This window comes from Centropristis striata, chromosome 9, assembly GCF_030273125.1.
Source record: "Centropristis striata isolate RG_2023a ecotype Rhode Island chromosome 9, C.striata_1.0, whole genome shotgun sequence".
Lineage (NCBI taxonomy): Eukaryota > Metazoa > Chordata > Actinopteri > Perciformes > Serranidae > Centropristis > Centropristis striata.
The window spans coordinates 19779238-19793038 of record NC_081525.1 but is presented as its reverse complement, the minus strand read 5'-3'; the positions used below and the strand labels follow the sequence as shown (position 1 = coordinate 19793038).

The 13801-nt window shown below is 40.3% G+C and overlaps 1 protein-coding gene across 1 annotated transcript; it reads left to right on the top strand.

Annotated features, from left to right (window-relative positions):
• Window positions 1–1432: 1432 nt before the first annotated feature.
• Window positions 1433–7643, top strand: LOC131977895 (histamine H3 receptor). The gene is made up of 3 exons (XM_059341358.1): window positions 1433–1961; window positions 2502–2668; window positions 5106–7643. Exons 1-3 carry the CDS (start codon window positions 1655–1657, stop codon window positions 5970–5972), a joined length of 1341 nt encoding a protein of 446 aa, XP_059197341.1. The 5' UTR covers window positions 1433–1654; the 3' UTR covers window positions 5973–7643.
• The last annotated feature ends 6158 nt before the right edge of the window (window positions 7644–13801 follow it).

Genomic DNA, 13801 nt, shown 5'->3' with positions numbered 1-13801 from the left:
CAGTTTACTCCTCAATATAACTGAATGTTAACATAAAATGTCTAAACAACAAATTGTCTGATTATGGACTGTCACTGCATCGATGCAGAATCATCCACATCTGGATTGCGATGCATCGATTATACAAATATTATATTATACAACACCCTATACTTTCTATAGGCGCTGGTGAAAACAAACTCTTCTTTAAGGTTAGGGATAAAATGTCCTGGTCAGGCGTTATAAAAGATAGTTTAAGAAAATAAATACATACACGTAAATGTTAACCGGAGGTTAAAACTACCATGTAAAGTGGCATTAGTTAAATGAAATATAGTTATTAAAAGGACATTTGAAATAAAATGTCTATGATGAAATAAAAATTAACTTTAGTAAAAGTTTAATATTTTAGCCTATAATAAAACATGAATGAAGAAATACCATTTCATAATAATGAGTTGAGTTTGAATAATGTATACGTTCATATATTTTACACCGTTAATTCATGTTCTTATATATTTCTTAATGGCATTCATTTATCTTAAATTGAACACTTTGGGGCTTCATATAAAAGCACCATTGATTTTTAATTAAAAATTAGTAGCCTACCACTGATTTTACAGGATGTTTTATAAGTGGGGTATTTGTATATATGAGTTGATTAAAAGTGATTTATGTTCAATGTAACCTTGAAGGAAACAACAAAAGAGGGAGAGGATGGTAATTCATGGTGTCATCTGCCAAGTGGACATTGACCTCTGAATCACTTGACAGAATGACTGAACTTGATGCTTGGTGTAAATATCTGCCAGCTGAGAGTAAGATGAGGCTCCTTGCAGACATCCTGCTGCTGCAGCGCACATCATTTCATCTCGGTCTGCTTCAGGCGTCTGAATCGCATCAGCTTTTGATTGCAGACTTCAGCCTTTGATCAGTGGCTGCGCGGACAAAGAAGCCAAACTTCAAAGTGCGCAGAAATTACCCGACTACGACCGGAAATGGTCCTGCCTACAAAATAAAAGCGTAAACGTTTGACAAGTATCGTACTGAAAACTCACCCATGTGAAGTATTTGAAGTGCACTGTGTTTGGGATGGTTTTGACCCGGTGAACAACTGGAAAGACGGCATGGTTTATGGTGAGCTTTAACAGGTTAACCGCCAATTGTGTCTTGTTATTTCGACTGCCGTTTTAGCGTATGTGCCTCTGAATATCATGTTCTGTAAAGTAACGTGTTGTAAAACAGTCAATGTGATTTAACAAATAAAAATTGCTTTGAAAATTCAAATTCTGAAATGTATGTTTTGTTTTGTTTTTTACCAAACGCGCTGCCGTAAGACTCTTATTTTGAAAAACATGAGGGGATATAGAACTTATTTTTTACTCTAGCTCTCTTGACAGTGGTGACAAAAGCCAGTGTGCGCTCCGCGGTACCCGCACATCCAGCAGCACAGTTTTAAACGGCGTCTGACCAAAGGGAGGACAGAAAACCCAGAGGACCTACAATTATAAGCCAATTATCATTAAAAAAAAATATATATATTTAATTTAAACTCGTGTCTCTCCATATTACAGAACTATTCCAAGGAAAATGGAAGATTTGGGAAAAGTACTCTCATGTACCCACAGGTCTCCAGTCATGATTGACTCCCGGATAAAGTGGAGCGGAACGTTAAATGGATTTGTTCATTGTTTCTGTGCGTGAAATGAAAAAGGTCTACAATGATTTTGGCGTTATATTAACTATGGGCGCGCATATCTTGGAGTCTAACTCCAGCGGCAACTTGACTCCTGCGGTATCTGAGGCTGGGACTGTCCTCCCGGGCTACCTGGCGGTGATCTTATCGGTCCTCATGGTGACTCTGGTTGTCGTTGTTGTGGCTGGAAACGCGCTGGTCATCATGGCTTTTGTTGTGGATAAAACCCTGAGAATTCAAAGCAACTACTTCTTTCTGAACCTTGCTATATCTGATTTTCTCGTGGGTGAGTTTGTGCCACCTCTTCTTTGTGTCTCCTCTGTCACCTCGCTCAAATTCCTCTATTTCAAGTCTCTTGTTCTCCCTATGAATGAAAACCCCCACTAAAAGGCTATTTCCACCGCCCAAAACACACTGTAATTTTCCCACAATGTGATTACAAGTGAGTCATTGAGGAGTTTATGGTGACCTTGCTTAGCTTTTTGCTTCATTCATGTTTTATATTACCATGCAATACCACTATATTTTATTTCAGCAAGGCAGTCACACCCCTCTCTTTGTGCTGCTCTTATCTGCTGCATTTGATAAATTGTACCCTTCTCTCTAATGAACCAAACAACCCAGGCTGCTTTTATTCCTAAAATGTCTCTATCTCTGCAGGGGTTTGCCTTGGTACCTTGCAGCACCTAGTAATTTTTTTGTCACATGTAATGGATCTCACATCCAGGCTGTCTGGGGGTCTTCGAGAGGTGTGGGTGGTAATACAGTATTGGTTTTAGGGCATTGAATCATCATGCATTATGTGTCTTGTGTGTGGCTGTTCCAGGTGCCTTCTGCATCCCAGTGTACATCCCGTACAACCTGACAGGCCGCTGGATGCTGGGTAAGGGGCTCTGCAAGGTGTGGCTGGTTATGGACTACCTGCTCTGCACCGCCTCAGTCTTCAACATTGTCCTCATTAGTTATGACCGCTTCCTGTCTGTCACAAGAGCAGTAAGTACAGGCTGCAGAGGTGCTCATTATCACACACACACATGCACATCTTGACGTACTACCACAGTCAATTCTAAAATGTGTCATTCTTCGGGGGAGTTTGTTCGGCAGTGAAAGTCATTGACATTCACCGCTTTATTCCTTTACAACACTGTCTGGCTTTAATCTATAGTTTTGTCTAGTCAATTTGGACACGGAGCTTGAGCTGTCTGGCTAATTTAGTAAGTAAATGTTTTGGATGCAGACACTCTGTAGTCAATAAGGACGGATATAATGCAGTTAAAAGGGATTTTGAGCCTGTCACAAGAAGTACTATTTGATGCAGTCAATAAAACTGGCTTTATCATGTCTTCTGTTGCTCTGGAGGAGCTTTCCCAAAGATTATATATGATATGTCAATAGTGATGAGGGCAATTTCGGCCTGGGATTAAGACAGTGGCTTCATCAGATATTCCAAACTAATGCTATTTAGTACACTAAAACACTGATTTTTTTCAGTATGCACGGAAGCATAATATTTTTTATTGTGAAACATTATAGTATGGCAACACTGGACACTACACCGGGAAATATCCAATAGTTCAATGTGGTTGTGATATGTAAACAGACAATGAAGGAGAGCATTCACAGCGGACCTGAAAAACATTTTTAAACACCTGCAACCATTGGACTAGTTGCCTATCTTTTTTCAGGGATTTAAGTATTAACTGATGTCGCTGAGATTACTGTGGTTATGTGTCTCCGACCGGCATGGAGGGTCTCAGGAAGCAATGTGTAATAAAGTCTGATATAAGATACATATAACTGTTAATTTACACAAAGGAACGTTGATACATAGTACAAGTGTTTAGGTATGCAGTGCCTAGTGTGGGATTTTGCACATAGTGTAAAAGTGTGGGGTTTGGAGGAAGTGGGCATTTAGGAAGCAGTTAGGGTCTAATGAAACATGCTGCTGATTTGCATCATGGGAAATGTAGGATATCTAATGTAGGAGTATTTGGAACTTGCCTTTTACTGTAGACAGAAGGAGTAGAGATGCCGAATTCAAGTCTCTTGTGTGTTCCCCAACTACTCGCCTAGTCTCACTCCCAACTTGTCAGACACTGATGCTTTGAGTAATGAACATAATATAAAGAAAGCAAAGGTATTCTTAGAGTATGGGGGGGTCAAACAAACCATGGACTTTAACCAAGGACACCTTTGTGTCAAGGGTCAATGTTATTTGGAGTCAACGATTGACTGCATCCTTTAGTTTGCTGGGAGGTAAATATTTTTAAGCCCAACCCTGTTTTACACCCTAAGTTAACAGTTTGCTGTGAACACAGAAGTTTAATTTGAAAAACCACGAAGCATGTAATGTATTGCAACTACAAGTGAAATACTAAAGAGCTGCCGTGCACCTTTAAAGCCCAAAAGCTAACAAATATTTATTGCCCCTATTGTCATTATCTGTGTAAAACCTGATATAATCTCCAGTTAGTTGATTACTTTTTAACACAGTGCCCTTTCAAAAAGCTAGCATTAGTCATCAATTATAAAACTTCCAAGAATACATTTCCCAGACATGTTTCTGTCTGTGCTTCATTGCATTAAACTGAAATATTTCGATGACTGATGCCTTTGTTATTTTACATAAAGAAGTCTGTTAGGAGCTTCATTTACAGAAAGACACTTGTATTTAGCTGCTTACTCGGACTTGTATGGTAATAACTCTTTGCTTGTGGCTGCTTTTATCCCCCTTTTGACTGAGGGTTTGAACTCAGCAGCCTAGTAGGAAAATTATTTATTTATGTATTAATTCTCAGTCCTTAGAGAGCAGGATTTTTGTCATTTACAATGGAAATGGGGAGTCTTGCGCTTTTGTAACGAACCCTTGATACCGGGGCCAGAATCAGATATTAGCATCATGAAGTGGCCGTATTTATTATTTATTCAGAGAAGTGGATTTTTTTAAGTTGCTCTTTAACCAAGGTGACACTTGCATTGTCTGTGGTACAACCAGCTGTTGCAGAAAGATGGTTTGAGGCAAAGAAAAAAAAAGAGAGGATGGTAAATAGAGGAGCCATGCTTAATGAGAGAGTTTGGACTGAGAAGACGTGAAGTGAAAATGGAGCGTTAAGACAATGAGGTGATGACGAGGGAGGACTGGATCGGAGAAACCAGATGTCTCTTTCACACTTTTGTGTTGCATCAGTGAATGTGGCTCTTAGCCAGCCTGACATTCCCGTTCCCTCTCTTCGGCTTCAGTGACACACTGCTGAATAAGTGGGTTTTATTTACAGCATCTCATAATACAAACAGGGCTTCGTTTGAACAAGGCACCCAGAGCAGAAGCAAGCACGTTTGTTAGTCTGTGAGCAGCTGTGGATTATCACAAATTACTGCAGAGTTTATGTTCATCGCTGTGAGTCACACTGTTTCCTCTCTTTTGACGCAGGTTAAATACAGAGCACAGCGACACATGACCCGCCAGGCTGTGCTCAAGATGGTGGCAGTGTGGGTGTTAGCCTTCCTCCTCTACGGCCCCGCCATCATCTTCTGGGAGTCGATCGTCGGCCAGAGCGTCGTCCCCGCTCACGAGTGCTACGCCGAGTTTTATTTCACCTGGTACTTCCTGCTCAGCGCTTCTACGTTTGAGTTCTTCACCCCGTTTGTGTCCGTGGCTTTCTTCAACCTCAGTATTTACCTGAACATCCACCGCAGGACCAAGAACGCAGGCATCTGCGCCGAGGAGGACCTCAAGGCGCAGAGGATGAGTAAGAAATCCCAGCACAGAGACGGAGGAGGCTGGGCGGTGTTTTTCGTGAAGACTCGGAAGGTGTCGTCCACTGAGCCTACTGCCATCTCCGCCGTTATCGAGGATGACGACGGCCTGACCCCTTCCTCCTGTGGGGACCCTACTAACAGTCAGATATTCATGCAGAGGGAGAAGCTCTCTCCTGACCGAAAAAACTCCAGGCTGTTTCAGCACACGGCCTCCTGCATGGCGCCTCCCGGCCGTAGGACGCAGGGATCTCGTCTGTCTCGAGACAAAAAGATCGCCAAATCTTTGGCCATTATTGTCTGCACTTTTGGGATATGCTGGGCTCCATACACTCTGCTGATGATCATTCGTGCCGCCTGTAGCGGTGAATGCGTGGCGAACTACTGGTATGACATCACATTCTGGCTTCTTTGGCTGAACTCTGCCATCAACCCGTTCCTTTACCCTCTGTGCCACAGCAGCTTTCGAAGGGCTTTCTCAAAGATTCTGTGTCCAAAACGACAATCAGTCCAGCCTCAGATTGAGGCTCAGTCTTGTTAGAATTGCACTTCCATGCTTTATGAATGCGGTAACTTCTTGGTCAGACACTGTACAAATCCATATACTGTTCTTCCATCGAAAAAAAAACTATTTTTCAAAAATAAGAAAGAGATTTGCATTTAAGTGAGTCGTGCAAGGATTGTCTGACAGCAATATGACAACAACTGCAGTTCTAATATCCACAGACAATCTCTGTAAGTAGGACAAGGAAGAAGGGACCTGGTATAAGCTTTCTCACCACTTCTTGATGAGCTCAATGCTGTGAAATGAGGAATTATGCAGCCAGATCGAAAGTGAGGACTATAATTTACTCTTAAGATATTATACATGAACCACATCATCATCAAGTTATTTAATTATGGTCTGTCTGCTCGAAAGCACAGTGGAGTTAGACAGCAGCTTTAGCCAACAACCAGTTCCTCACAGAGCTGCTGTGTTTCATAATCTCTGCACCCTTTCACTTTAGTTTTCAAAGCGAAGGCCTTGTGGTTATTTCAAAAAGATACTTTGCATTCATCATCCTATTGCTGCATCATGAAAAGCATGAATTTGCAGAGTCCTCAAAGCTTAAAGCACCTGAAAGAAGAGAATAGCCTGTATTGTTTACTGTGTGAACTTTCATCATAGTGATGTTTTATTTCATTTTATCTGAAAAATGGGCAAGGGTTAGCAGCAGTAATTATCTCTAATGTGCCAACACTGAATCTGCACTTAATTTTCAAAAGGTGTTCTTGTTTATGTTAAATATGTACAGCGTTATAACATGAGGTCAGCATTAAACATTTTGTACAATATATATGCCAAGCTAGATGGTTGTGTCCTTAAAGTGCAGTATTTATTCAGAGACTTGACTGGTTTTTACCACCTAAACTACTTGACTACTGTATCTTGGCTATGAATGTGTTGGTGTAAGTAGCCAAAGAAAGAATAAAAAGAAGACTGCCTACAGGCTTCATAACTCTACGTGTTATTGGTCATATTTGGAACACAGGTAGAGTAGAAGGAAATGGTTTTAATATATATTTAATCAGAAATACATCGATATATTGATACTGAATTCATGTCTTTACATTAAATTTAATAGCTACTGCCAGCAGCTGGTTAGCTTAGCATAAAAGCTGGAAACAGGGGTAACATAATCTTCCTGCTCAAAAGTTGTATTCATGCCGAAAGTTAAAGAAATGAACATCATGCTGTATTTAATAATACTTGAAACTAGTGATTGAGACCAAAAAAAGTTTACAGACGTAATAAATCTAGAAGAAGTCTCATTTTCTCATAGACTACCATACAATGGGACTTCTTTTTGCACCAGTGCAGTTGCGTCCTGCTGTTCATTAGAAAGAATGCATTATTATTTCCTTACATTTTAACCCTCCTGTTATGTTCTATTCTCAGGAACAGCAATAATGTTCATGGGTCAATTTGAACCGGGGCATGTTTAATTATCCAAAAGTGTCAGAAAATAAAAAATCCCAATAAACTTTGTTAATATTTCATTACTAACCACTTCAATCAATATTTAGTGCAATGCTGTTCTTTACCTTCACAGATAATGGTTCAATGAGGATAATTCACTAGTTTTTCATTTAAAAAATGCATGTTAAAACTTTTTTTATGTACATTGGAAAGACATATAAAATACAATAGTTTTACATGACAATGATTTTTTTATTTTACTTTCTTTTTTTTAATGAAATAAATACTTTTAATTGTTTTTTTTGTTGTTGTTTTTTTTACTTTGAAATGGGTCAATTTGAACCACAACATAACAGGAGTTTTAATTCAATGTATCATTGGTGCAGGACCAAAGCTATTTGCATTCATATTGTAAAAATGTGTTTCTTATATCCGGCATTAAATACAATGTTCCAGTCAACTAAAATGTGCTTCATAGCTTACGAAAGTCTACAGCCAGGTGCCTAAAACTCCATCTTTGGCCAAAGCCTCCCATTTGCACTTGGGTCCTTGTTGCATTCTGACAAAAATCATATTAATAAATGCTCATTAAGTTTTAGTAATGTTGGAGGGCTGATTTAGTTGGCTGTTATATCCTCATTATAAGACTCAAAATAAGGTTTATGGCAACATTTCCTCTTTTTTTGGCCAACAATGGCTCTTTTGTTAGTAAAGGTTGCTGACCCATGGTCTGTGCAGTTGATATATTAACTGTTTTGGACTATACGAAGGCAGGCAGATGGTCAAATTAGCTAATTTCCTAAAGTGACTACTGTCTTGAAGTGTGTTGTGAGAGCTAAAAGGTTTTTATGGTTCCTGTGATAAGATGAGATAACACTGAGATGGGCTGGTTCAGGCACGAATGGGTGGAGAGGAATCTTGTTGTGCTGTGTGTGAGTGATAGCTGTCATTTGTGTGTGATAAACAACTGACAAATTACTGTTACACACGGAAAAAAACTCATTAGGTACAAGGGAAAACTCATGTTGCGATAAATAAAAAATTCCTAGAAGGCTTTCAACACTGCCGCGAAAATGAGGAGTTGTTGCTGTGAAGAATGTTGCCAAGCCTTTTTATAATCTGATAACAAGTACATGATAAGTGATAGGCGTGACAGAAGTGCAGGTCGTTGACCTTGGTTTCATATTCCCAGCAGGGATACTCAGAAACTAAAAATGTCCGGAAAAGCATCCCCAGGGATTTAAGACCGCCAGGAAACAACAGTATCGCTCTGCCCTGTGGGAGTTATGTGGGACATTTTACTTAAGAGAAAAAACAGGACCTGGGAGATTGTTATATCATGGGGGATGCATTCTGTAGAAGTCATGGTGTTGAGAGAAAAAAAGTGTTTTGCCTTGGTCCTGTGACCATAGTTCAACAGTATGTCTTCATAGCAGAGTACAGTAATAAATCCTCCTACAGGAACAGCAACGTGTGTGTAAACTGTTTAGATGACGAGTTCAAAGGTTCAGGAGTGTGTCATTTTTATATACAGGAACAGATGTCGAAGATCTTTCCAAGCAATTAAGTGATTTCTTTGATGTCTGCAACATCTCAGTCAAACTTTGGAAGAGCTCGCATTATTATCAGATCTTCCATCTCTTTAAGTGGCGTTTGCTTTAGGGAACTTCTTTCTCTTCAAACACCATCCAGAAAAAAACAGCTTTTTTTGTCAAGAGGGCTCTTGAGGATAAAGAGATTTTTCAGTCTTGGTGGTGTTGTTCTCCCACTGACCCCATTTAATAATAGTGGTTGAAATGCAGCGGATGGCGTGGGTGCGGACACACATTTTGTGCCTGTGAAAATGCTTTCCCTAAACAGATTTAGACACGACTGTCAAAATCCGCCTTTTTAGTATGGAAATAGACTTCTGAGTGGAGAAGTACAAGTGGCTCCCCCCACCCACTCCCCCTAAAACGGGTGACAAAGTCAATTTGGAGCCATTTCTTAAAAAGGTCAGCAGAGGATGAGATGAATAGACTGTGGTTAAGGTGACCTGTGCAGAGACGCAGGTGGACTTGCAAATAGAAAACAAATTGCTCAGCGCGAGTATTGACATTGTTCTGCCGCGCTGCGGGAGGCCTAAGAACCAATATTCGCAGCCTTTCAAAAAGAAAATTGGAAGCGGTTCACATCCTTCTGGTTCACGTTTGAATTGCTCTGGGATACAAATATGGTGACAGTAATATAATTGTTATTGAGGCAAATATCTTGCGAGCCTGTGAGGACTAAACATAGATGAGGTCCTCGAGGACTGAGGAGTGAATACGCAAACCTCTGGCTTTTCAAATGCAACTGCTGCTCTCCGGACCAGACAACATGTGTTTCCATGATGATAAGCTACATGAAAACACTAGTCATTTGGACAAAACAAAAGAAATACCACCTTTTCAGTGGGAAATCCTTTTGAAAGCATCATGTCCCATTCCCAGCTTGTTCTCTCTACATGATGGTACAGTATTCAGTCACAATTAATGAGCTGTTTCAGGAAAACTGGCAGTATCTCCACTGTGACTAAAATGAATGCTGTTGTGAAAGATTTAGCCTTGAAAATGGGAAATAAATAATTTCGATAAGGATGTGAATAATTCAATGTGTTGATTTTCCACTTATTTTGTACTGTACACACACACCACATCAGAGTTATGAACACAACCACAACCTGGCAACTACTGATGACGCTGTCACTAGCCAGACTGGTCTCCCCTCAAAGATGTCAATATAAACAAAATAAGACTCACATTTGTGTTTTAGACTGTCCTCTGCTGCTCTGGCGGATGTAGTAGTAATGATAGAAGGTGATGCGGAGAACAAACGGTGGACTTTCACCCAGGAGAACGGGGTTCATGTCCCATGTAAAATAAAAAGTACATTTTTACATAAACTTTTACGTAATCTTTTCACGTAACTTATGTGGCTCACGTCACCCTTGTTAATACTTCTCTTCCGGTATTTACATACATTTATTTACTGTTTCATCATCATCATCAATATCCGTAGCCAAGTGGCCGTAGGTGCACTATGATGTTTTTCACCAGTTCTTTCCATTTTGATGGATCTTCTGCAGTTCCTGTTGCATTATATGGTGTCATATTCGTCCAACTTGAAATATTCGAGAGCCAGTTCTTACCAGTACTTCCTCTTTCCCGTTTTCCAGGTCCTCTGCCAAGTAATAGTATGAGCCAAGCTCAATTCATCACCATGACGAGTGAATTATCCCAACCATTAAATGGTTGGGATAATTCACTACTGTTTAAACTGTCTTTTATAACAACTTACCAGGAAGTTTTTCCCCCTAAACTTAGGTCAGTGGTTTTGTAGCCTAAATTCACAGAAACTGCAGCATTTATTTATTTATTTTACAACCGCGAACCGTACGTGTATGTATAATGACGTGTGCTACTTTTAGAACCCTTTTCTGTACCGTGAGCCACGAAACGCTCATATGGGTAATTTTGACAAACTCATGTGAGTCATTATGGGTGGTATTGACAAATGGTCTATTCTGTTGTTAAGGATGGAGATCTCGTTGTACTGGCCCTTTAATGGGATTCAAACAGCACATAATAATGATTTTTACTGGTGGAGTATAAATTCTACATCCTCAAAAACAGTTACCCTCATTGAGGTTAATGTAGGAACCCTCAGACTTCCCTGCTGGTTCTTAATTAACCCTAATGCCCAAATCATGCTAATTGCCCGCAAGAAACACTCCACATAATTCTCTTGCCAAAAGGGGTCAATCAAACATGACTTTCTTCATCAATGTTTCTGTTTGACTTTTAAATAGCTGCCAACCGCTTTTCCAATTTGGGCCAATAACTCCTTGAATGTATTAAACTGCCGTTAAGGACTCGGGAAAATGCAGAACAGTGTTTCTAAAGCTCAACTTTTCAACTGCTTGTGTATTATTTAGTGAACTTGCAGCCTCTGTTCAGCAGCCACTGTCTCTGCTGTTATCAGTCAAGTGCTGTCAGGCTGAGTGACAACCAGCGAGAACACACAGACAGGACACACCCCCCTTGTCTTTCCCATGACACTGGTGGGCGGTTTCTTGGGAACATTTGTTGCAGTTCATGAACGCCAGTTGTCTTTTTATGACTGCTGACATAAAGTTCATTTGCCCTTTTAATGTTGATATTGTGTTAAAACAGAGTCTACAGCCATGCCAGCAGATCTGTGAGGCAGTACTTAGCCACAGAAGGAGTTTGAGCTAAGTGCTAACATTAGCATGCTAAAATGCCATGACACTATGACAATGTGTTCAGAGTCGCTCGCAGTGATCAAACTGCAGAAAATTATCAACTAAAACTACAGTTCTGTCGGTTTTTACAAATCTTTAATAGAAAGTTTCAGACCATAGACTGCGTAAAAGCAGTGGACGATGTCAACCATTGGTTTGTGGAGTTCCATTTTAGAGGCAGAGTTTGGCATTTTGGCTATCACCATCTTGTGTAGAAGTAGTTTTGGAGCCAGAAGTGACTATTTGGACAAGAAGGTGTATCTGATTGCCTGAGGACACTATACACACCCACCAATATCGGCAGCATGACTGCTCCTGGCTCCTGGCTTCGCAGTGTGAGGTAGCTGCTAAAGTAAGCCTCCATATTTCAAGGTAAACCAAAAACAAATTCATGGCTATTTAAAAGTAAACGGTGCCATGGAAACACATGGCTATGCCTCTATCCTGAGACCATGAGCTCAGTGGGAAAATGTTTACTGAGGTAATGAATCAAGGGTCATTTTCTCATAGAATTTTGGACTTCTTTTTGCAACCAGTAGTCGCCCCCTGCTGGCCATTAGAAAGGATGAAGGTTTAAGGCACTTCCGCATTGGTTCAGCTGTCTGGCCCACAACTTTTGGGTCTGGCTCACAACTTAACACAACCTGAGCAGGACTAAACAGCAGACTAGAGTCTAGCTGGTGAACATGGGCCAGTGACATGACGGAGCAAGAGGAAAGATCAAAGCCAGGGCACTACCAAAGTCAGTAGCATTCATCCTCTGGGCACCATGAAAGTCCAAATGACAGAATGTATTTCACTTCTTCTATTAGTTTATAAAAGTGTTTCAGTCTGGACCAAAGTGATGGACCAACAGATGGACTTGCGCTGTCATGCCTAAACTAATAATAAACTTTAAAAAACATATATTTGAGCCAGAGGCATTTTCTGACCTTTAGTCATGACAGTTGATGCAGATTGATCATTACCTCATATAACTTAAATATTCCCAGGAGGATGACCTTTCCTGATGAATGGATACAAGTTGTTGCACTGGACAAGCGCTGTCAATAGCAGGATAAAAAGGCTATCTATTTGACAAGAAAAGTCAGATTTTGGCATGAAAGCATATAGGCAGGACTTTCAGCACTCAACCTTAGAGGGGATGGAGGAGTACTAGCTGTTCCTGGCACAAAATCTTTCTAATGAATCAGTGTTATTTGTTGTTTTTGTGCCAACCACTGTTCCAAATAAAGGATGAGAGGCACTGAAAAAAGGCATTACAAAAAGATTGCAGGTAGTGCTGACATAACCACACATACCTGGAGTGCTTTTTTGTTTACCCTCAAAATGTCACGTTCCCTTTGAGCAGCATCTAAATTATAGTTTCACACAGGCACAGGTGGAGGAGTTTGGTGGCTGCAACAGCTTCAAACTACTCAACTACTATGCCTATCAACTCAAGTTTCCGATAGGGTTGAGGGCAATGAAACTAAATTTGTTGTAATGGAGCTGTACCCCAATTCACTAAGACAATACCATCTCCAGTAACATCATTACCCGCCGCCATGAAAATGAATTCTTCCACCTCTGTAATCTCTATCAGAGTTTGGAACATGCAGGATTTTGCACCTCATTGAAAGTCATCTTTCCAGTCAGTAGACAATTTACAGGGGATGAGGTTCAATGGGTAATTTTGATTTGAGAGCTCAGGAAAGCCGATCCTCTGATGTAATACTCCTAATGCCCTGTTCTCCGTTTCAGAGAGATCCTATTCCCAAATTTAAACTGAACTGTCCAGGGCCACAGATACATGAATAATAAAATAATGAGTATGATCAGGTTGCCAGGCAGTGGATTTGGCAAACAAAGGCCATCACTGTAACATTGCTGCTGATGTCTGTGGCATTAAAATTGCATTTTCTTCCAGTTTTCTGTGCTAAAACCAAAGATTACACCATAAAGAGTCAGTATAAACTTCACTTCTCTGTGCTATTGATTTTCTGTATGTGGATTTTTTTTTTATTCAACTACAAAATGCAGAGATGTGACAACTTGATCTGACAGCCTGCTATTTCTCTAATGGTGCAGATCGAGTGTTTTGAACGGTCGGCCCTCTGTTCCACTTCATTATAGTCTGAGCCGTTTG